Genomic DNA, 26,314 nt, shown 5'->3' on the forward strand with positions numbered 1-26,314 from the left:
TATATCTAATGTTGATGTAGGTTCATATCAAGCAAATACAGTGTTAATATCTTGTTGTTTGCAATAGGATTGGCAGTTTAAAACCATGATCCATAAATATACCGTGCTCTGTGCTCCTCCAATGAAGCTCATATTTTGAATAATTAAATACTACATTTCTGCTCAAGAATCAGGACAACTCTTAAATGGATCCCACTAGGTAGAACTGCACAGTTAGAAAATGAGATGATCAGTGATAGAGGTGAAAACTGGCAAGTTTGACTTTAGAACCATAAAGCTACATGATATGATGTTTTGTTTGATTTCATTTTTACATGGCACCTTTTAACTTTATATTACATCTATCATTTTTAGCCTTATACATTCTGTACATTTGAAGTTTATTACAAATATTCAGAAGTTAAAAATTATGCATGTTTTATCTATGGTCAACCTTAGAACATAAAAATTATTAATTTAGCAATATTCAGTTGCAAGAACATTCTGTTGACATCCACATCATTAGAAATTACTGATTTAATAGTATATTACTTTAAACTGTGTAGCATATTACTTTAAATCTCTCCCTACTTTAGGTGGGTTTTTTGCATTTGCGCATTTGGTGAGCTTTCTGCTATTCTTTTTCTTACTTTCCCCACAAAAGAGAAATGCATTTAAACTCTAATATGAACTAAAACCACAGGTATACTTTGCAAGTATACACAAAGTAACATAAAATTCCTCCATTTTTTTCATGCACTAAACAGTAGAAAAAAGATTGGAACTATTTTTTTTTAATGTAAAACCCTGTGTTTGTACCACATTGATTAAAAAAAAAAAGAGAAAACAAAGTCAAACCAAAACCTACCAATTCGAATAGAAAAATTTATAGTTCTGATTTGAAAGCAGATCCAAAATATAGCATGTTGGGAACTAAAAGCACCAGGATATCCAGTAGGAAAGCAGAGTATAGTTACTATAGATGTAGCAGACACATCATCTGTATGAGTTACCTGGACAGAAAGTAACCATATGATGTGAAAGAAAACATCTTGAAACCAATCATTCTATACAATGGAATAATTGCTTTCAAATTCTTCCTGAACACCATTGTTGATATTTTTCCCTATCTGAAGGCAAGCAACAATTTTTGTTGTTTCTTTTCTTTCCTTCAGTCTCAGATATTTACTTGAGCTGACTCAAGAGCTCTACCCACCAGCATCATTTGTACCAGTTTCTGCATGTGAAATAAAGTATTAGTATGGTACCTGGATGCTCTGGTCCATCCAGGCCTTGCTCTATGTTTTAATGCTCTGCTTTACATTTGAAATTTACTCCAGAATCCCCATCCCCAAAACTGGACATGTACATTACAGGGCAAAAAAGTGAAGGTCACTCAAGATCCTGCCAAAACACAATATGGAGGTGTCCTGCACAAAGATACTATCATGTTTATTTCAAGAAATACATATTTGCTAAATTAAGTAAAAGCAACAATTCAGCAACTGCAGTGAACTACCTGATAACGGGCATTTTCTGTCCTGGATAATGCAGAGACCTGCAGCATCTCCTCAATAATTTTACTTTCATATTTGTGAAACACTGTTTCCTTACAAGTGCACCTGCTTCATAAAAATATTACACGTAATGTAGCCTTTCTATTTTCAGACTGTAGCTACAAATGACAACTTAATTTATGTTTCCAATCAATTCGTATCCTATTCATATTAGCAGCGCTTTAGAGCTTAAACTGATGCAGAATTCTACAGTGTATAAAACTACCTGCAAAGCTCAATCTCAGGAACTCTGTCAGCTACCTTACAAAGCAAAACAATAAAGACACAGAGCTGATTTTTCCAAGTGTCTTGACTACTTCTGTTAACCTCGATGGCTAAACTTGCATTTTGTCGAAATGTTCACGTTTAGTTAAATAAGATCAAACTCGTAATCACTTCAAGTGCAGCCAGCCAAAGAATAATACTTTTGTTCAGTGACAAGTCTCCCTCACTATTAATGAGCATTTATATTATCAATTAAAGAGCTGTTGTCCCACTTACTGCGTCACATCAGATACCGCTGGCAGGGGCGACTCTTCCGATACAAGGTCAATGTCATCAGTGAAACTGTTGGCCCGTGACATGTCTTGGGTGTTCCCTTCTAAACGTCCTTTCCCTGCACAGAGAATTCAAAGAAATCATAGTACATTAGGGAGACAACATACACAAGCTCTTCCCGTGGCTTGAGAGGCTCTGCAGCAGATTAAAGAAATGGTTCTAATATGAGACATATGTTTCTTTTTCATCAGAATCAGTAAAGTCAATGCTTAAAATGTATGCCATGCAAAAATACATACGTGCATATATACAGTTCAAACACAGAGGAACCTGTGAACAAGAAAGGCTTGTCTTCTTGAGGGCTGTCTCCCTGTGAACACAAATTCACTAAATCCACAAATATCAACGTGGGCAGAACAATAGAAACAATCGGCCTTTCATTTCCTCACTACCATTTGATACATGTGCTTTAATTTCCCTAGAACCATTCTTTAAAATGTTATTGCTATCATCACGTAAACAGAATACTTGAAACTTAAGTGCTGTTTGGTCACTATATTCAAGAGCGTTCAAAAATTCTCCCAGGAGCCAGGGAAGAACCTCAGGTGTTTGAGTGCAGTTGGCTCCTCAGGATAACCAGGATGGATACAAAGCTGTACTGCAGCCCAGCTTATGTTCCAAGCATAACAAGGGTACAAATTTCATTACAGGTTTGGAAAACATATGATGGCCAATTAATGGAGTTTGCTCAGAAACTGCAAAAGTCAGAGAAGTGCAGCCAGCCCTGTAACTGATAAAACCTGATGTTTTATAAAGCTCTAGCCTCAAAACTCATTTCCCTCAAGTACAGGGCTGACTTCACCATAAATGTGCAGTAAACACATACCCACCTTTCTGAGTTCAGCTGCATCAATATTCAAAAGCCATTTCTGCCTTAAGGTATCTTCAATATCATTTCCTGTATTTATTTCATTCAAAAGCTATTACAGATATCTAGCTTAAGTTGGTGTGATCTAAAATAGCAATTTTATTTGTGATTACTAGTGATAGTAACACTTTCTAAGGAAGTTACTTATAAATTTTAATTCTGATCATCCTTGAAAGCTTGGCAGATACAGTTATGAGCTGGCAGAGTATCTTGGAAAATGGATAGGATGGCACGTATAAATTCAAGGGGGGGGAAAAGATGTTTGTGTGTTGGGGGAATCACTAAAAGTAAGTGTCAAAACAACTAAAGCCTAAGTAGTGTCACGTGCACAGGCTGTGATGGGAAAGAAGAAAAAAACAACCCATATAGCGGAAATAAAAAAGTTTGCCTCCTAGAAAACAAAATCATTTAAGTCTCAAGTTACTTCCAGAACAACACTTTGGCTGGACTGCATTCAAGCTAAATACTAAAAACCATACAACATCAGAGCTTACTATTGGAAGAGACATAACATAAGTGGCAAGCAGTGAAAATTAATTCTGTGGAGTAGAATTATCAAATAGCATAACTGAACACTGCTAAAGGACATAAAGTTACAAGGCTATTTTATTTACATTTGCTGCATTTAATCACAAATAAACTATGTGTTTACCAAAACTTCCTGGCACTGGGAACATGAACTTCTGTGCTTTTCCAGAACTACTGAAACACTTTGTCTGCTCTAGAGGAGCTTTATTTTGTGAGACCTGCCAGTTCTGCCCTTGTTCTGATAAGACATTTTTCCTGTAAGAAGCGTAGCCTTATTTCCAGACAAAGTCTTGAAATACATGGATCCAATATCTGACGTATTGCTTTGGGAAGCACCAGTCTCTAAAGAAGTAACATGGCACATGAGCACATCTGCAAAATTAAACTGGGGGAGTTCTGGCTTCAACTACAGTAAGGTTTACCTCACAGAAAGCTTGCAGAATTTGAGAGTCAGCCGAGGCAGAGTTAAGTCACTGTGCCCATATAAGGCACATCAAATTAAAAGGAAAACTCTGTGTTGCTATCAATTCCTACTACACAACGAATTGCTGAAAGGGTAAGAGAAGGACCTATTAAAGCCATGGCAATTTGCCTTCTTTATAGCACAGGAGAGATATTAAAATTACTGCAATGCATTTGTCCTGATAAGTAGTAGGATTTTATTTTAGTTTTGTCATTTTAAAGGTTTGGTCCATATTGCTTTATCAAGCTTCTTGCTGACTCATCACGCTGCTGTTTGCAATCTGCATACACGGGCCCTTAAAAACCAGAAACCCCTGGTTGTTTACATTTGGCTTGCTAATTCCTTTTCTGAGAAGTGTTCACAGTGGCTCTTGCTCCACACCATGGCAGTTGTGAGAAAATGGGGACAGCAGCAACAAGTTCTGAAACCCTTCTCTTCCTCCTGATTCCCACGTGCTGTGCTGAGCAGCTCTGCTGTTCCCACAGGGTGCCCCTGGAACCTGCTTTTCTGACCATGGGTCTTCTGAGACATGTGGGATATCATTAACAACCTCAACCCGTGCTTGGTTACCCGTGCTTGGTCTTTACATAAGGCAAAAGCATTCAAGTTTTCTCTTTGGTGAAGACCTTGCTGTGATTACCTGTGATGGTCTCATCCCACAAGTAGCACACACACAATTCATTCCTACAAGCATTTGGAGAAAGACAGTGGTGGGGTTATATACAAGCAGGAGTTCTGTAACACACACTCCATAGTTCATTTTATCAGTTGAATGTGTATTTAAGTCCATAAAACAGTATTTGGGTCACGTCTCAAAGATTGCCTCACTGCTTCCTCTCTCCCCTCCCACACTCCCATGGCCAGATCTGTGGACAGAACAATTTTTGCCAGTTTGCTTACAGACTAGATTTCTCTCAAAAACCTGCCTCCAAATTACACAAGTATTAAGAGAAGAAGCTACTCATAGAAGTGCTGCTCTTAAACATCAAGTTAAAGTAGAAATCACAGCTCTGAGGCTCATAATATTTGGATGGTGATATTATAAGATTCCCTACTACTCTCAGAGCCACTTGACTCAATTCACAGTAAGTTCAGGCTTGTCTTTTGTGAAGTATTGAACCACCACAAGAAAATAGCTGTTTTATCCTTGTAACCCTAATAAAAGTTATTTAATGCTGAATCCCTTCATGCTTTTATCACTCGTTGATTCTATGTGTTTCTGTTTTAAGATATTAATTCATCAATAAAGTTTTCTGGTCCACAAATCAACATTAATGGTAAATGCATGTAATATGTTCCCTTTTCTAAATATCTTCTGTCCTGAAAGTGACTGTTTTAGTTGTGAGCAGTTTTCTTATCTGAAACACTCTTTCTAGAATCAACTTGGTTTTTGAAGTTAACTCACTTTCCCTGAGTGACCTTCCAAAAATCATTTAGAGAGCAATGTACAGTCATAAATCAAAATTCCCAAAATCACACTAAAAGGAACATTTTTTTTTCCTAATGTCAAGAAGCCATAAGCTCCTGAGCAATAAAGTGATTCATAATAATCATTCATGATAATGCTTTGAGAAAATATGGAGCATTAAAATTCATTCAACACATGGCAGTGATGCTTTCCAGAAATAAAATTCAAAGTTGTAAGGTCCAGCTACTACATATGGTAAGTTTGTAACAGCTGCAGCTCAAGCCAGAACAACTATATCTTCCCTCTCTATATTTATTTTAATAAGCTTTCTTTTTCCAAACTGACTTTATGGGAATTAATGCCTAATGTTTGTGTTGCAGACTAGTAATCAGGGGAGGCAAGGAAATATGAAGAGGAAAGAGAAGAGGAGCCACCCTCCTTTCCAAGTGTTACTACTCACAATATGAAGAAGCTGTACCTATTTCATTATAAAATATATAATATTTTCTGAGCATGAACAGTTGGAAGCAGCAAGTTGGAAATACAGAATGGTATCTACTACAGTACAAATACCACGACCCAAGTAATCCTTGAAGGAGCTCAACTAATCAAATGAAACAGTCAAAAGAAAGCTCAGTTTCATATACCTCTAATTTCAGTGTCAGTTTCTAAAATGGTAAAATCTTATAACAAACACATCAAAACATAACCCAGAGATGTTTTAGTAATGATGTTTGGCCTTATCTAACCTTAGATTCCTTATCTATATTACACTAACTCCTGTCTTTGCAGTACGGGGAAAAAGAGTTCCCGGTTTACAACTGCAATAGAAAACGTGACTGCACATGGTTCCCATTGCCATGGTCATTCCCAAACAGGCAATGCCTACTAAAAGCAGGACAAAATAACACAGAAGATTTTGCACTAGTCTCTTCTCAGATAAAGAAGGTGAAAACCAGAAAAAGCAGGTCTCTTCTCTTACAAATAATTCCAACCTACTCTTTTTATTACGAGGTTTTTTCATCTTCACAAGAAAGAACACCCAATTCAGCAAATTGAAAGGTGACTTGTACCATTCCCACACAATCTACTTTATAGAAGTCTGCAGAGTATTGCAGTGGCTGCTTACATTATATAGAAGAGTACCTGCAGTTGCTCCTCCCAGGAGTACAAACACCAACAAATTTGAACAAAAGAAGATATCTGCAAATTAAACCCAGAAAACACAGGCACACGTATAGAAAAGGACAGTAAATTCGAGATGGTTTCACATAAAACAGTTCCTGTCACAAGAATATCTATTCCTCAAATTGATAAGTAATAAATCACATGAAAACAACACAATGTGTTGTTTTCAACACATTGTTTTCAACACATCAGTACCTGATGTCAGGGGAGAGCTCGTAGAGCAGATGGATAAGCTAAACCTGTGTCCACAGCAGTAGAAAAATTCGTGTATAGAGAATGCTGGTGAGGATATAACCCTACTAGATAAAATGGGGGGGGGGGATGGAGACCTTCTCTGTTTATCTTGGGGTTTTGCTTGTAACCAACCAAGGTAAAACATTCAAGTTTAAGAGAACAAAAGCAAATGCCACTGTTTTCCTTCAGTCTTTTCGTCTTTTTCAGATCAGAAGCTGTTTAAACAATCTCTTTCACAATGCCAGGCTGCACTACCCAATGTAACAAATATATATGAAGTAAACATGTGATTTAATTTCATATGTAAGGCTGCACCTTGACAGAAAATCCTTGGGATGATTGTGCTGTTATCCACAAGGAGGAACTACCTGTGAGGTCACAGCATCATTGGCTTTCTTGTGGCAGGAACTCAGATCACCTCACTTAAAAATACACACAGTTATTTTTAAAGCTGTAGAGAGGCAAACTGGTCTCAGTCTAGGCCCCAAACATTTCTAAAGCCTTACTTTTCTCAGAAAAAAAAAAAAAAAGGAGACTTAACAGCTTATGAAAGCCAAGGGGCCTGTAAGTGTCTGGCACCTGACCACCAGCCTGCTTTTAAAAACCTCTTCACCTCACTTTTATTATTATACATCTCAGCAGGCAAATGGCCTTCGAGCTTACCTGAGGAGTCATGTTGAAGAACATGGCAAAACATATCATTAGCATAGACTTCTTTACAAAGTTATGAAAGTTTTGCTCAATTTCTGATGTGGAGCTACAGCAGTGACAGGAATGTACTCCTCTAAATAAGGCAAGGATATTTTTATTTTAGGTTTCTGTAGAACTGCTACAAATCTGAGCATCTGAAGCTGGGTTTTAAATCCTTACCATGTACTCATTTGTAAATCATCTGCAAATGCCAGATACTCAGATTGTCCCATACACAACTCTTAGAGCTACCAGTGCCCAATACAGTTAAAAAAGCCAAGCCACTTTCTCTACCTGATTTTAGGCAGCTAAATGTATTGTCATTAGAGATGTGGCTGATACTGCAATTCTTGTATATTCTCCCTGAATTTGATTTTGTTCCCAGAAGACCTGCAGAATCAGACCAGAATGAACTAAGCAGTGGTTTGCTAGCAGAACAGAAATAAAAGAGCACCTGAAAAAGTGAATTGAGGAATAAGAATAAATTTGTGTTTGCTGCAAACATGTTGCTAACTACATGCAAAAAGTGCTGTGCACTGTAACTGCTGTACTTAGTTACATGTTGGGCTGCAAGTGTTTTAGATAAACTTCAACATCTGGTTTCCTGTGTATCTGATTTGAAACAATCAGCACTCAAAATGCACTAATGCTGACTTTATTTGTTGTACATTCTTTTGTTTAGATAAGCCTGCAGGCCAAATTACATACTGACTTACACCCCATGGAACTCAATCACTCATTACATGTCTAATGGGACAGCACAAAAGATGTACACGAATACCAACACATCATTCAAAATCACAAAGGCATGTAGTACTGGAAAACATGCAGAGAGAAAACAATGAAACATACTTTAGAATGCATATGAGGACGCTGATATCTACCCAGTTGCCTGAACATCCTTTTCAGACCTACCAAACAAGAAGGATGTAACACATTGACCAAAAGCAAAAGCACCAAAACAAAAAAAACAAATCCACAAAACCCAACATTTTCTACAGCATCATAAATTATAGTTCTGCTTTACAATAAGTACATCCAGCACAAAATCAGCTTCTTTAAATGAAGTGCATTGGTCTAAAGCACAAAGCTGAATATTTTGTACAAAATCACTTGTAGAGTGAGCAAGTGTCCATACTGCTGAATCTGTGTAGTGTTGGGCATTAACTGACAAGCAGATTTGTTGACAGACTCAGAAAGTGGTCAGGGACCAATTGCACAAAGAGCTGCAAGTATCCCCTCATGCACAGATAGGACCTGTCAGAAGAGAATAGGAGATTAATGGAGCACAGCAGAGAAGCCTGCAGTGGTGGTGCCACTCACTATCTGTTCAGACAGCAAGCCATGTTCTCCAGTGGGCACAGTTCACCCCCTTTCAGAACCAGCAAGCACAGATTTTCCTTGCCAATTTAATCTGAGCAAATTTATTATTTTAGAATGTCTATTGACTGTGCTGTGATTGACTGTGCTGCGATAAAAGCATTAATAAAAACATGGAACTAAATGACAAAGAAAAGCTACTAATCTAGATATTTTAACTTTTTGTATTTCTGGCTGCACTATCCCCAGGATTGTTTTTCAGTTTTCCTCATGGGAATGACTCACAATAAAAAGCCAGAGGAAGCATTTTTAAGTTCCTTGTCAGAGTACCAAGCTAAAATTTGTTCCAAGAAAAAGTCAGATGTGATTTATTTATTTTTTTTTAAACACTGCTAAATGCAGTTAGCTTGAGCAAGCTGTAGTCGTGCTATAATCATTTAGTCACGGGGCCATAAAGATGAAGAGAGGGCTGGAGCAAAGGCAGGCTGAAAGAGTTGGGGCTGTTCAGCCTGAAGAAGAGAAGGCTCCAGGGAGACCTCACTGCGGCCTTCCAGTACCTAAAGGGGCTTATAAAAAGGGAGGAAGAGAGACTTTTTGTACAGGCACATAGTGACAGAACAAGGGCCAATGGTTTTAAACTGTAAGAAGGCAGGTTTAGATTAGATATTAGAAAGAAATTGTTTGCAGTGAGGGTGGGGAGGCCCTGGCACAGGTTGCCCGGAGAAGTTGCGGATGCCCCATCCCTGGAAGTGTCCAAGGCCAGGTTGGATGGGGCTCTGAGCAACCTGGGCTAGTGGAAGGTGTCCCTGTCCATGGCAGGGGCGTTGGAACTGGATGATGTTTAAGGTCCCTTCCAATCCAAACCATTTTGGATTTTCTACTCTGTTCAGCTGAATAGGAGGGAGGGCAAAAGCTCTGCTGTAAGAGGTAGAGGCTCTGAGGGCATGTTACACATATGCATGGGGAGAGATATGTGGCTGGCAGAGTTCTACTTACTCCTGAAATGCCATATCCTTTCTCCTGTGAAAGGCAGAGGGGGAAACATCCAGGCAGGTGGACCATACACCTTGTCACGTAGTGGATATTCACATTATTGTCCAACATGCTCTATAGAATCATGGTTTGGGTTGGAAGGGACCAAAGACCAGGACGACAGAGAAACAGGTAGTTTATAACTGAATCTTAGAGGCATTTCTCGGAATGATTAAGGATGAGAATGAGAAGCCTCCCTTCTCTTAAAATGCAGGGATATACACCTGTGTCTCAGGTAACTCAGACTGGTAACCCAGTTTTCCGTGTGGATACAGAAGTGAACAATTAGCATCTTTGTTTTAACATTTCCTCTCTCTTGGGCCCTGCTCCTGACAAAAGTAGTGCCTTTTCTCTCATGAAAGCTGTTTCTTCTTAACATACACAAAAAAGTGAACTTCCAAACTTACTCTAATCTATGTGGTTGATATGCAGGGTATTAAGGGGTAAGGTCTGGCAAAGAGGTTGTAAAAGACATTTTCCTAGTTGTTTGGTGAAGAGAAGAATTCAGAGAAACCCACAGAGGGAACTGCACAGTAGATATAGTTCAGCAATTAAATTTTGCCTCAAGGCAGCAGCAGGAAGATTATGACAGCAGGAAAAATACAGTAGGCAAAGCACCTACCTACCTATCTTACCTAGACTTTCCAGCCCTCAAGTTTATCCTTCAAGTAAAGAGACCAGGTACCTCACCTCTTCAAACATCTCCTAGCAAAAATCTGTTTTGGAACATATTTTAACATGTTTACATTGCCAACAACTTCATGATGAACAAGAAATCCCTGCATGTCCTTCCTCTTCCTTTCCTCTTTCTTTGCAGGTTTACTAGTTTAATACTACACAGTCTTGCATTAAACATTTCAATAACTGGGTAAATGTTCAGGCACAGCTTTCTGTGGAGTATTTCCAACTCTTGCCTCAGCAGCTTTCACTTGCCATTAACACTTGTTGGCTGAAACAGCACAGAATAAGTCGCTGACATCTCTGGTCAGCAGGGAGCTCCTTTTCATGTACACCTGAGGCACCAAATGCTGCCTTGACTGGTCCAGAAGGAATGTGAACAGAACACCTTTGGGAAAGCACCTAACAAGTTGTATTCAAACAATGTCAAGAAAGCACCATTTCTCAAAATCCTACAGCAAACTATTTTGACTCATTTCAACTTCGACAAGTATTTTTTTTCCCCCCTTAACTAACTAACTTGGTCTGTTATTTTTGCTTATCTGACACAATCCTTGCACCCACAGCTATTTTTAACACGTTTTCAAGTTGGAGATACCATCTACAGCTTGTGAATATGTTCAGAGATCAGCTCTCCAAGACTAAATTCAAGCCACCAATACTAATGCATTTAACTTGTTAAGGCCAGCCATACTTGACTGTTCATTCAGTTATTCTGAAGGACAAAACAACAGTAAGAACAGTCAAGAAAAATAAGACAAAAATAGCTTTGAAATTGATCCCTCTCTACTGCCTTTTTTTTTTTTAAAAGGACAAGAAGAACTTGACCTTAAACTGAAACAATTAATAGTCAGTGAAATGTAATTTGGCAGCTTGTTAGCTCTGCAGGGAGAGCTCTTAACACATACACACTCTTGGAATTACACATAGGGAATGTATCATGTAATATAAATATATAGAGTTACGTTCCATTATGGGATTCAGAACTGCCATTATAGTAAAAGTGTTTATTTTAACAAGGAAGTACAGTTTTAGTGTGGCTATTATAGAAAATAAACCAGTCTGAAAACATTTTTATTTTTCATGACTGTTAATGGTCAAAGCATACAAATTGCAGTGACAGTAAAAATAGAAACATCTTCTGAATTGTTGTCAATGTTTTGACTCACAAGAACACAAAACTCAATTACTGTAATTACAGTGAAATATGCCACAATTATTTGCTGGTCTTATGCAGTTCTTTGTATCAGACAATTAAATCCTTGTAGAAAAATTTCCCATTGACAAGCAGTTAATCATGAATTCAGTACATACAACCTGCCTGTTCCATACTAACTAGAAAAAAAAAACCTGTAAATTAAAGTAAATCCTAATACTAGAGGAAGTAATTGCCCTGTTTGTCCCAAAACTCAAAACAAATTGAGCAAAAAAATCTGTAGCTGTTGACAGCACTAAATCAGAACTACTCCTAATGAAAACTCCAGCTGTTATTTCATAGATTCCAGGTGAAAAGACAACACTTTATGGGATTGTTCCCTAATTCAAATACATTTGCTCTGAATACTTATTTCTTAAATGTAGAACGTGAAGATATTTTAGGTAGGGCATTAATTTCAGTAAGAGTAAGTTACAACTGTTGAAAAAGGAATTCAAAGTAGCCACTGTTATGTGCACCCAATACTATAAAAATTTTGACTGACAGATCTTCAGATCATAAAATTCAAACTAAAACATCTTATTATGAAGGGATTTTGTACTTATAAGTTATCTTCCCAGAAATGCTTCAAACCAACTGATCACATCTTATTTAATACATGGGCTCTTCAACCATGTACTTCTGGGCTCAATCATTATGTGCACTCCTTATTAATCCTTTCTCATATTGCTTATTCAAAACTTCCATTAGAAAATATTTACAATTAAGAAAACATTTAAAATATTCTAAAGAAGTTAAGCTTTTGCTGCTACAATTAAAACAAGGCTTGAATCCAATTTTTTGAAACTCAAATTATGAGAAGGCCCAGAATACTCAGAGCTTCTACACTCCCAACAGTAACCAAAAAAGTTTACGTGGCAAGGGAACAGTGATATTTATAACCCAGATACAACCCTAAGCTGACAAACACCCTCAGTCAGAGGCATGAAGTCTTTCTTTTCTGATGACATTAGGGAAACACATTTGAGTGTGTGTCTTGTAGCTCTCAAGGCTTAGGGTGACCTTGATTCTCCTCTGGCAACAGGCCATGGTTGTGCTTTGACAGTGAGAAGCACAGAGATGTCCCAAGACAAACAGCTCCACCACACGTCTCATCTCTCCCTCCAACAAAGGACCTGCATGCAAGAGGGTGAAAAAGTTCACTCTTAAGCAGACCCTGCACTTCTCAGCTTGACTGACTCACTGTCCCCACAAAATGCATCTCCACAGAACAAAGGAGTCTTCTTCCTCTTGAGGAGAGGTGCAAAGAAGCCCTGAAAAGCAGAGAAGTGAGAGATCACTGCTAGTGCTGAGATGGCTGAATACAGGTCAGTGCACTACAAACTGGCTGCAGGTTCTGCCCATTCCAAAGAGAAATCTGGATGAATGCTGAATTTGAGGAGTGACTTGGCTGGGATCAGCATCTTCAGAGAAAGTAGGTATTATACAAATCACAACAGAAATGTGTTTTCTTACCCTGCCAGTCTCATTTCAAGGCCTTGGTTCCACCCAAGCTTCTTTAAGCCACATTGCTGAGGGCTGAGATACAAATTCATCTTTGCTATGTGTGAAAGTGATATGGCTCAATTCTCACTCACTGCTATTAATCTCATGATTTATCAGATGCAATATTCTTGTTTTCATAGATACACACAGCTACAGATGCTGAGCCCTACCAGAGGCATCAGGGGAAAAAACTTCCACGATACTCTCTTGATTTCCAAATATTTTTCTTTCATCAAACAAAAAAAAAAGTGTAATTTGTCTTTTAATCCATCCATCCATTTCTTTTCTAGCCAACATTATTGGTTTCAGATGCATTGTCAAAAAGACAGAAATTGAAAACATGGTTAGGACAATCTTCTTTGTGCCATTGACCAAACACATTCTGCTATTTGTTGGTAGGCAAACCACAGACTATCCTTGCAGAATATTCCCTGCAGTTTTCTATGGAATGAAAGATTAAGATCCCACTCACTGCCTTGAATCCCTTCAAAGATCCAAACAATGATTTCCAATTCCCATCTCATCCTATAATACACATTAGGACAATACGATAACTGAAATAGAAGTTTCTGTGGAATAACTTGATTAGAACACCTGGATTTTTTTTTCCTTGTAAAAACTAATTGAAAATTGTTAACTTGCTTATTTAGAGTAAACTAACAAATGCATTCTCAGCTGAAATAAGAGATTCCTCAAGACTGAACTTCTCCTGTGGAGGGAAAAGGCATCTCTGCCCTGGCAGACATTTTCAATCAGAAAAACCGATTTGTAAGGTAAGTAAAGACACTTTGCCCCCAAACAATTTCTATTTTATTCACGGACTACGTTAAAATAAAACAGATAATCCTCCCTCTACCTTTGCCTTTGGTAAATACAGGCTACATGAAGAATATTTAAGACTTTAAGTGTTCATTCAGCAATGGTTTGAAATAACCATTTTGCTTCATCTGTTAAGTCTGGACAAAATGGATGATTCACTATATATATAATATCTATCTATATATATCTATCTCTATATATATCTATATATATATATCTGTAAGTGTATTTAGGAGGTAGCAGGATTCCATGGTTGTTCAAATGCAGAACATATGCAAGCACAAACCATCCCAGGATGGTATGTACAACTGCTGGAAGAGAAAAAAAAACACATCTGGATTGGCCTAATATCAGATAACAACAGACCAGGACAAAGAACTGTATTATGCACTGCCTTGCCTCCTGCTGAGGTGAGGAGCAGATGCACAAGGACAGGACAAATATACAGTGCTAGCTTCACAGAGAACTTCCTATGGTCTGCAGCTGTGGGACTTTCCAAGACTGAGGTGGTATCCAAGAATCCTTGATGGGTCTTCTGATACAGTAAATTTGTTCACATGGTGCTGAGGAAAACACCACAATTTGTTTACACTGATTTTAGTACAGATCTGAACGTGCACTTGTTCAGTGAATGGAAAATTCATGCAGTGGCCTCAAACACTGTTAATATTGCTGCAGGGGGGAAAAAAAATGCAACACTAGTGAAGCAGCATGTCACAACCCTGAAAGGTAGGGTATAAGTAAAATTAATTTTATTCCAATAAACTTTTAGAGGAAGGTATTACAGACTCTGGGAATAGCGAAGGCATAGCCCAAGAAGTAAATTCCTACTTTGGGGAAGATAATGTAAAGGTTCCTATTACAATCCTAAGGCATTAAGACCCAAGATTTTCACTGCCATTTGGACTCTTGGCAGCATAAAGAGTGTTCTACACAAAGGTTTTGGAGATGTGGTTTCAGATCAGTAGGGGCAAATTAACCCCTTTTTCCCCCCCCCCCCCCCCCCATTGATGGTCACGTTGTTGCAGTTGCTTGTTCTGAGCACTGACTATGTTTCTCCATTTGGGTTCCCCCCAGATCTCCCCCAAACTCATTCCTTACGAGCTGGCTTTCAAGATATAAATTCTTTAGTGTTCTCTTATCCAAATTTGGATGTGGCCCTTTTCCCATCTGAGATACAGGTTTAAATTAGGTTGAAGTTACAAGTGAATAGAGCACTTGGTTCAAAGTAGTGATCGTTTCTGGCTTTGCAAAGCTCATTATAATGATAATGTCTGCTAGTGTGGAACAGAAGCACCTCCTTGACAAGGACCCAGATTTAATCATCACTCATCTAACACGACAAAGATCCACAGCTGAAACTTTGGCAGTCTCCTGTTCCACTCAGATCCCTACAGATGGGCAGTCAGCACCACACAGCCACTTGCAGTTCAACCAGTTAAATGAAGGCTGGCACCACAGAGACAAAATTCAGCAGTGTTATTTACCCCGGAGTAGTAGTTCAGTTGTAAAAGCAACTTCAAAAGAGAGCCATTCTAAAACAATCTCTTCCTTTTTTGTGGCTAAGACATTGATTGCTTTGGAGAAAGTCTCGTGGGAAAAAAAAAAAGCCACGTTTCAGCATTTGAGATAGGACACACCTGCACTGCACAAGGGAGGATGTGCAAAGCTAAGACATCCTATCTCCCTGCAGCATAGTTTCTTCAGGTGGTTGGCAGAGAGGCTCACAAGATAAACACTGGAAAAGCCTCTGACAGTTCTGTCTCACACAGAGAAGAACTGCCTGGCCCAGTCACAGCAACATCTAAATGAAGGGAGGGAGAGAAGACTGTAGATGTGTGACTGCACCCTATGAAATGGGAACACAGCAAAGACCTTTCAATGTTGGAGGGAGGAGATATGAAGATGAAAGGGATAGAAGAAGAGAGCATCAGAAATCTCCTTGATAAGCCTTATATTAAATTAAAGGCTTGAAAATAGTAACCAAACTCATTCAATTTTTTTTTTTTTTTAAGAAATTACTACCAACAGACTTTACAAACTCCAACTTAAATTGCAGTGCTCTCCAGTTGTAAAAGGGGTCCAAGAACTATTTTTCCCTCCAGGCTCTTTCCACTCCAGCCAGTCTACATCCAAGTTTGGCATATACTAATGCATTTGTTTATGTAGCAAAGAATATCCTTACCCCTTTAAGGAGGCTTAAGCAGGAGATAGCAAATAATGTAGATTGAGGGTCTTTACCAGGCAAAGTAACTCCCCATAAAAGCTATCACTATCTTATCCAAGTAGATCTGCAGCAGCTAAAACTGACATTGCTCATATGATATATTAATAGACCTACTGTATTATGAATGTGGTTTGACCTTACTAGAAACAGTGCAACCACAGAACTTCCAGAGACACCATTTCTTCAGGGGAAAAGAAAAAAAAATCCTATTTAACATTGATATTTTATCATGGTCAGGCAAGCTCATGTGTATTTTTGCATGCACTTTCTGCTCATCAGGCTTTTTAAATTAATCCCCATAAATCTTAAGGTGGTACACCAAAATCTAGTGCACACTCTCTCCGCTCTTTCAGAAGATTATAGAAACAGCAGCCAACCTGAGACCTTCAAATAAACAGCAGGAGAAACTTGTAGGCTGGTTCCTGGGGCTGCCTGCACACACGTGCTCCGTGACAGCTCACTCAGCACAAACTAATCTAGGAAAGATTCGGGTCAACCTGACCTGAAATGGATCTTAATTGGGTTAGTACAACCAGGTCTAGAGTATCCCATTGCCATGGTCTGATTCACCCCATCGAAAACAGAATGAAAAAGCCACCAGCAACAAATACTGGCATTATGCTGCTTAGGATTTTTTTTTTTTTTTTTTACAACTGGAATCAAGTTCTGACAACTCAGCGTAATATAACAGTTAAAGGAACACAAATAGATCCAGAGGGTCAGAACATGGTCACAGTTTACATACTCATGAGGCAGCTTCAGGACCAAGTTGTGTGCAAGCCAGAATTCCAGGAATTAGTTATCTGAACTGTATTACAGATGCTCTTTCCATAATTCACCTTACTCAAAGGTGAAAAAAATCTTCTCCTTTTACAGGGGACGTTAAGTCCACACCAGACCACAGCAAGAATGAGAGGAAGCCCAGGAGCTTTTTTTTACCTTGATGGTGAATTACCACTACTACAGATGCTTAAGACAAAAATAACACATTATTCCAATCATACATTACTTTAAAAGCCATCAGAATTGCTTTATATTTCCAAGCTGGATACTTTTCTGCTGCACTGGGTAGAACTAATCACATCTGTATTTTTTCATAATACAAGACAGGAGGGTGCCACAGAGGAGTCTCACCCACATTAGCATGGAAGAGAAAGCAAGAGAACTCCCTAATGAAGGGGGCAAACAAGAGAGGAAGGGATGTTCACAGTAATTCATCATCTTCCCCCAGCTCTCTATGGGCCTCACCCCAGAGGAATTCCCATAGAAATTATTGCCAAGTCACCTGGGATATTCATTGCAAATTTCTCTTGAGGAGAACACTAAGAAGAAAAAGCTTTTCCCAGAGATGCAATTACTTGCTCGTGGTTTCCAGAGAGGTTCTATTAAAAATATAAATGCTCTCCTGCAAGTGAGCAGGATTTATACTGAAAAAAATAGCATGTATTCCAGTTTTGCCAACTTCCCCTGTAAAGAAGGAATGCATTGTCTACACAAAACATTGCTTAAACGCATGTTATTTTTCCATATATCTCCCATTGAGTGGCTTTTTAAGTGGTTTCCATTTTATCTAGTATTACTATCCAAGTCAGCAATTCCTTTATTATTTAACAGTAAAGTCAGATGAAAAGCAGATATCAACAGCTAACTATAAAAGTCCAACACTCTAATTCTGCAGGAAAAACTAAGACATTTAAGGAGAACCACTCAGAAGCTTTTAACATCCTCAATAATTCAACATATTCATAATTCGACATCGCTTCCTATCAAAAAGTAACAAGGTCAAATGGCTCCCTCAGTTGTCAAGCAATGCTAAACAGTTCCAAATTTGGCCCAATTTTAATTAATACAAATAAACAGTCCCACTCACTTAGAAATTTATTAACTCTGATCAATATATTTCATACAACAGCTGCACAAAATCAATGAACGACGCAACCTATACAGAACATTGCAAATATTTGCTCATTGGGAAATTACTGTTGCTTCCTCTTTTCTTTCCAAAAGATAACAATATTGCAAAACATAACTCAGCCAAGTATTCTGATGCTAAAGGTGCACCAGTTGTCTGTACACAGCAGATTACTGGACGCTCCAAAATTGAAGGGGAATCAGTTCCAGATGTTTTCTACTGATTAAATTCAGCCCAAGCAAGGTTAAGTAAATGACAAGCAGCTGCTCTTCTTTTTTGCCATAGTCATGAAAAACACTCTCAAGAGTTCTGACTAGCTCTAACTGGCAGACTCTTGGTGCAGCATCTATTTTCTTAGGTTTTCATGACTAACAGAGGCTGTGGACAGTCTTCAGAGCAACTAATTCTTTTCACCTCCAGTCTGTCAGATCTTAACGCAGGTAACAATTAAAAGGAAGCAGTTCAAAAATAATAATAATAATAAAAATCTTCTTTACCCCAGTGGTGTAAATCCTAAACCACAGCCATTCTCACTGTATGTACTGCTTTCTATTGAAGTAAGTAGAAGTAAAACAAGAAAATGTTAAAGTGTCACTAAACCAGATCGTGGCTCAGTGCAACACTGGCATCACCTTTATGCCCCATCACTCCATTTCACAAAGGGCAGAAAAGTTTTTACCATGCATAGAGGTTGAAACAAGATTTTGTTAGACTTCTCTCCTTCTATTTATACTCAGACATACAGAGATTTTTGCACACCTGACAGGATTAAACTGCAATAAAGATGTTAGAGTCCCTTGTGCATTTATCCTTAGGCAAACTGACAGGTCGGATTTTCCATCACAGCATTTACTCTGAGTGGTGCAAGGAAGAATTTTCCAAAGCACAGAATTTCCAAATGCTTTCCAAGGCAAATATTCCCATGGATTTGTGGTTGGGGAAATCTGGAAAGAACAGCATATATACCTGTACATCAAAATTATTTTCCAAGCATTTTCTATGAGACTGCAAACAGCAGGCTACATAAAGAGATATATCAAGCAAAGGAAAATTGTTTACAGGGAGGTTAACACCTGGCTATTTAAAAAGGGAGCAAAACAAACAAACAAACAAGGGTACACCCAGTCTTCTCCATTTTTTAACTAATGGTCAATGATGCATGTATATAGACATCACCCATCCCCCTAAAGGGCCAGTGTTTATTTTGCTTCTAATTATGGAATCTTTTCAGCTTTCCCAGCTGACATACAAGTTAAGTAAGTAAAACACATACTTTACTTTTCAAGACATTAATTCACTTATTCAAAATGAAGTGTATTTTAAGGAGCAGTAAAAGTATATTTACTACTCCAACATTTAAGTAAAACCAGTTTAAAAGGTCATAATTTTTTTAACATGATGCCCTGATCTCCAACAATAATGTTTTGTCATTTCCATCAGAAAGAACAAATTTTTGTGGCCAAAAAGTAGCTTTACATTCTAGATTAAATCACATCATCTTTTCCCCACGGAGCATTCAGTACATTTTCCACAAAAATCAGCTTCTCCTCTTGCAAAAGCTGACATTCCTGATTACCACTCCTCCTTGTTTATGCTAACGATAAACAAATGTGCAGGCCTATGTTTAATACTGCACTGACTAATGGCATTCTTCACTTCTGTAATGCTGTGTCAGCCTAAAAACACCCCATAAACAATTAAGACTCACAATATCTCTGTGACAGAGACAAGACTTTTATTCATTTAAGAGGTGATGCAACCGAAGCACAGTGAGTTAATTGTCTGCCCAAGGTCACGCAGGGAATCAGTAACAGAGCTCGGCGTGGAATCCAGGGACACTGACTCATGCAGCCCTCCCTCCTCAGCAGGAGATGAGCCTTTGACACAGCCTCAACACCAAAACAGGGCTTCCATCACAGTCTAACAGCCCACTACGACGTGCTGGAGCTTTGTCATTGTCTTACACGTTCTCACTTTAACAGTTTCTTTAGCTGCCCCTGCTTCTCTTGTGGAAAAGGAAAAAAAAGCTGACAATTTTCGGCTTTTAGAAACCAGTACACGTGCAGAAAGGGAGGAAATACAAAAGGCTGGCCTTATTCCCATCTGTGAGGTGAAGTACCTGCTTCTCACTTTCAGTGAGAAGACACCGTGTTGGCTCAAAAATGCCTTCACTTCCATGCAGTCACTGGGGAGCTGCAATGGAAAACCTCCCTGTCCACAGTACTACAATATGCACGTCACCACTGTCCTAAATGCTGGTTGGGGGTCCCCCTGCCTCCCATTTCCCTTTTCTCATGCACATGATCGCATGGAGACGTAGCTTGCATTTTGAAATTAAATTACAGGTGCTTGAAGTTTGGTCTTTGGCACATTAGACCACATATTCCATATCCTAGGCCACACCGGAGTGAGACTCTGAAACCTTTAACAAGAGATGAAATTCTGCAGTACTGAGAAAAATCCAAATAGTGTATCACATTCTTATCTCTGGTTTTAAAATTTTCATAGACTGTTTCCCCAGACAACCTTCATTCATGTATTAGTTCCCCATTCCCTGCTGCACAATCTGCATGACAATTTTTAATATCACAGATACTTGACTAATTAGAAAATCATGGTCTTAACCAGGGTTCAAGCTCTCCATAAAAAGGGAAACCTTAAATCTAATTTTATTTTTTTTTCCCTTCTCTCCTACTTTTTCTTTCCTAGTCTTTTGCTTCTCCAAAATGATTTGGATCATGGAACCTCGAGCAGGGCAGGTGCTGCAGTGCCTGCAGGGGCTGATTTGAGCCCAACACATCCCTCAGGGCTAAGGGGTGAGTTATGTCTTCCACACTGTGGCATAAACAGCTGGTTAACAGAACAGAGACCAAGTCAAGCAGCTGCTTGATATCAAAAGTGTGGAGACAGATCACTGCAGGGAAATAGTGACACAGGATTAGCAGGGGAACGCAAGGCAGGAGCCAATTGCACAAGCATCCACAGGCTGTCTTCCAAAGTGCTCTCAGCCACTTCTAGGTCAATACCAACTGCATATTGAATAAAAATTCCACTCTAATCCATGATCTGGCCCACTGATAGGCTTATTTGATAGCACCAAGCACCAAAAACTCTTGAACTCTTGTCATTTCAGCGGTGAGCCGCTGGTAAATATTTTGTTAAGTATCACATTCCAACAAGTTTCATCTGTCTTACAGTAGCCTGAGCTAGCTTTCTAGGCTGTAATCCAGATACTGTGGTTATGCACATACAAAGATGATACAGGAAAGGGTGACTCAAATCAGTATGGAAATTGTCTTCTGCTTCTCTCCTATTTGAAATGCACATTGTCACAGAAAAAAGAAAAAAGCCCAATCTGGCATAATTACTCTTGACCAATTCATGCTCCCTATCACTTATTTCCTTCTTACTGACTGGTTTGTTTGTGTGTTGTTTTGTTTTTAATTATTTTTGTGTTTGGGGTTTTTTTTGGTTGTTTTTTAGTTGTTTGTTTTTCTTTTCTCTCTCTCTCTTTTTTTTTTTTTGTGGATTTGTTTTTTTCTTTTTAAATTCCTCTTTCTCTTGGAGCCACGTTCCAAAACTGAATACCTCCAAGGATTGCTCCCACATAAAAGGTGACAGAATAGAAAGCTGTTGATGGACTTTACCTCTCCCAGGCAGCCTGTCATCTGTACATCCAACACAGGGGTTTAGTGCTTTCCTTCACAAGGAAAGGTACTGTCACCCTCTCTCAGGAGCCACTCTTGAAATTCAGAGCCCAGATCCAAAACTGAAAACACCTCACAGCTGCTCCTGACAGAGGGTGATTGTACCTTTAGTTGTCAAGGAAAGCGACTTCATCCCATGGCTCGCCATGCCAGAATACCTCCAGTGCTTATATCCTACCTCACTTACTGTGCTGCATGCTCATATTAATTAAAGAAACACCCTATAAGCACATCCCCCTGCCCACAGCCCCCACCTCTGCACCTGGAGTAAAGGGGAAACGTTGCAAGAGGGATGAGGGAGGGACCCCAAAAGATAAAAGAGGGTGGTCCTTTCTACAAACCAGGGTTTTAACACCCTTCTCTAGCAGAGACATTTAAACTTGCACAGCTACATCTATTCCCTATGCAATTAAGTATTTCACATGCCTTACCTATTTTCACTTAGATCTATTTAGACATAGACACATTTACATATATTTGATTTTATAATTGTATAGCTTATGTATTCAACCTTATCTCATATTACACTTTTATGTTTACACTTCTGTATCTATGTAGCCTGTGTCTGCTTACACTTGTATTTAGATTATGTATTAACACTTATCCTATAGAAAATCTATTTAGACTAGATATCTATTTAGACTTAGATGTTTACACTTACATCTAATTACACATCAATCTGCTTAGATTTAGGTATCTATATACACTTATATATAACCCTTATTGAGATTACATGTATCATCTCCTTTGACTTACTATGCAATGCAAAGCAACTGTAGATGGTTCTAGTTGGACAGACATTTTGTATTTTAAATTTCTTCAGATGTAAATGTAAAATGCCTTATATGACATATTAACTATTGGGTTTTATCTGAAAATCATTGTATATGTCAATCAATATTATTTTTCAAAGCATTCAACAATTTTTCAGCAATTATTTTTCAAAAATTGAATACATCCAGGAATTGCTCCTGCACAACAGTGCCAGGACAGAAAACTGTTGCTGGCCTTTCCCTTCCATGGGCAGCCTGTCATCTGCACCACCAACAGTGGGCTGGGTGCTTGCCATCTTATTTCAGGGGCCACCCTTCAAATTCAGAGCCCAGCTCCAAACCTGAAAACATCTCACAGCTGCTCCTGGGAGAGGGTGATTGTACCTTTAGTTGTCAAGGAAATTCCTCCTTCCCTTCATTTCAAAGCACATGCTGTGTGCCCTTTCACAGACCCCTGCTTCTCCCCAGCCTCCCATCACTGCTGTTAGTGGCTCTCAGGTTCTTGTTGATCTCTCCTTCAGCTGTTTGCTTTGCAAGCCCAGATAACTAAAACCAACCTGACTTCAGTGTATTTTGTCCAGTCCTTTCTCTTCCCTTCTAACTTGATTTGCTCCTCACACCAAATCAAATAATAGCGAGTTACACAACTCGTAGTGCCTGTTTTAGCAAATTCAGTGTTACTTTTCAGTGAAAACAAAAAAAAAAAAGGTATTAACTGTTCCCTGTCATTGCTGTCTTCACACTTTATGGTTAGTAATTGGGTCAAACTTCCACTCTGCACAGACTCTCATCTCAAGTTTAGGCCATTAAGAAAAAGCTCACAATTTATCCAGATTGTTCTCATCTTTCCTACGTTTTGCAGAAGTTGTAGCTTGGGATATTTATGTGAATTCACCATGGAGCTCTTACATCTCCTGAATTACCCTGTGTTGTCTTAGCACTGCTAGTAACAGAGCCTAAGGTTTGTACTCAGTTTGCAAGACCTCAGGAATAAGGTTCCTTCTCCAGCCTGCTCTGTCCAGACCTTCCCTGGAGTGACATTAAGTGATTTAACTGCGACAGCAATTTTCTAATTGAGCAGGTGTCTGTATCTGGCTTGTTTTACTTTTGTTTATCTTTGTGTTGCACAACCATACTTCCCTATCTCCAGCAGTTATTTTAGTAGGATGAGATATTTACAGCTGAATAATGACACAGTTTACAGAAATACATGCTGGGTAGAATATCAGAGGCCTTGAGAAGTGGAAACACAGGATGCAGTCTATGAGTACAGGCATGAGATAAGAGATGGGGCACAGGCTTGGCACTGGAGACCCCACAGCTATAAACAATTCACTAATGGTCAGTTAAAACAAAAATGCAGTCCTGGAGCAGGACAAAACTGGTTTTAAGGGTAACAGAGAACAAAGAAATACTATTTCACACACATAAAAGAGAACGTGTATTGTAAATTCAGCCAAAACCTGCTGCACAGCAATGAAAAAATATGTAAAAATGTGTTAGGAAACACTTTTAAGTGACCCCAAGTGGATCCCAGGAGAGAAAGGAGAAACTGTCACCACAAACTTCATATTCCTCTCTGTTAAGGACACAAGATTTCAACAACTCATTGTACCACTTCCCCTGCTCTGCCTGCAGCAAGTGACACCTTAGGAACTGGAGGATCATAAATACCAGGAAAACAAACAGAAATTAAAAAGTAGATTTTACAGGTTTAATTGTCCTTTTACTATTATTGCAACTTTTTAATTACAGAAAAAAAACATATTGCATTTGATTCTTTTTTGTAACAATTAGATCTGGACTAATAGTGATCAGACCAAGATTTCAGTTATTCTAGCACTAAATTCTAATTCTACTTTTATACCATGTGCATACTCATATATATATATATATATATATATATAGACAACTTTGAGTATAACACTTCTTAATCTTGCTTTCTACCATACCTTATCTATTAACTTTGACTTTCCATTCTTGAAGTCCAGTAACCCTGGACACCAAGAGTCCCTTGACACCCCAATGACAGGGTCTTGGATTTTCTTCCTTCCTTCTCTTGCCCAGAGCCTTACACAGCAAGACTGTATGTTCTGGATCCAAGAGCAAAAACTACCAGGGCCACATCAGTTCCATGAAACAGCTGACCAAAAGTTTACAATTTATGAGGACAATTTAATCTCATTTTAAAAAGCTGCTTCTTTTATTATTATTACTCAACACATTGACTCATATATAATTTATTTGCTTCTGTAATTTTCTACATTTTTAATGTTTTAACAGTTATCTGAAATATTCATTTTGGCAGCAAAACATCTGTTCTGGGGCATGCCCTCTTTTGCAACTCATAATTATTGTTTTCTCACTGCTGTGCTGATATAGTGTCTAGAAAAAGTTTGAGAGAGCTGCAAATACCTTCTCTCACTGGGCACTCCCGTGGTCTTTGGGAACATCTGGTACAAAGTCTGGTGTGACCAGTGATCCAAACTCTGGTCTTAAATCAAGCACCACGGGGAGCTGAATAAGTGCAGAACAAAAATAAATTTTTAAACCTCAAAAGCTGCCAGATTGAATCAGAAGTAAGAGTGATTTTGACAGAGGCAGCTGTTCTCTTCCTCCATCTCCCCTCACACCATCCCCCAGCCCTGGTCCTACCATCCGCTTTGGCCATGCAAGATAAACCACAGAACTCACTGAATGTTCTCCCTCAGGACAGCCAGGGCTGAAGCAGCAAAGACTGAAAACTTTCTGGTAAAGGCAAAGAGGTGTTTCCACAACTCTTACAGGAAAGTGCCATTAGTACAAGCACTGAGCTGGCTGACAAATGCAGAAGCTGAACAGCTGCATGCTGAACACAAATTCTCACAGCAAAACCACCAGCATCTGCTAAACTCACCTTCCTTAGAGCATGATGTTTTTCAGAAGCATGGTATCTGGATACCTTCCACTGCTGATTTGGAGCATATCTCTATATTTATGCTTTTCTGACTTACTGACAGTCGTGCAAGACCCTCAAAAACTTTGGTGTTTGCTTTATTCTGGTAATTTCAGCCATATGTTTTTCCTCACCTTTCTCTCAGCTTGTCAGCACTGGAATCTATGAATTCCCTTTATTTAAAGTGTTTGCTTCTTTATATGCACTGCAGATTGTAATCCATCTACACCATTAAGGGAAAGCAGCCCTTTTTCCCAAGGGGAAATGCAACCAGTTTCTAGGAACAACCAGCATATTACTAGATAGGTGAATGCTGGAATGTCAGCATCTAAACTAGCATTACAGACAGAATAAATCAACATTAACAGTATTACACACTTTATATGAGAGGGCTTACAAAGTTAAGGGGGTCATAGAAAATTACAGTTCTCTCCCTCTTCCTGGTAAAAAGTTACTCCTGTGAAGTTTTGCTTTAAACTGCACATACACCAGCATACAAGAAACTCCAAAATGCAAACAGAAAAGCACAGTGATAAACAGGGAAATTTATTTTTAGCCCAGCAGAGATTTATCACTGTGAGAGTCTTGTGACTTTGACAAATTTAACAATAATGAGTTGTGTATACAACCCACAATAGCTGACAGCAAATAATATATTCCATCTGCTGGAGTTGTCCCAGGAGGCTGATGTTCAAGGTCTAAAAAACTTTCAAATTTCTATAATTTTTTTTCCTCCCT

At 38.7% G+C, this 26,314-nt stretch overlaps 1 protein-coding gene across 1 annotated transcript in view; it reads right to left on the bottom strand.

Annotated features, from left to right (window-relative positions):
- LOC113976907 (potassium voltage-gated channel subfamily KQT member 1-like) overlaps nucleotides 1-26,314 on the bottom strand; it is a 456,224-nt gene that overhangs the window by 371,545 nt on the left and 58,365 nt on the right. Inside the window, exon 11 of the mRNA XM_027702550.1 lies at nucleotides 2,037-2,151. Within this exon, the coding sequence (XP_027558351.1) occupies nucleotides 2,037-2,151 (115 nt within the window). The remainder of the gene's footprint in view (nucleotides 1-2,036; nucleotides 2,152-26,314) is intronic.

Source organism: Neopelma chrysocephalum, unplaced genomic scaffold (genome assembly GCF_003984885.1).
Source record: "Neopelma chrysocephalum unplaced genomic scaffold, ASM398488v2 Primary Assembly neopelma1_188, whole genome shotgun sequence".
In the NCBI taxonomy this organism is placed as follows: domain Eukaryota; kingdom Metazoa; phylum Chordata; class Aves; order Passeriformes; family Pipridae; genus Neopelma; species Neopelma chrysocephalum.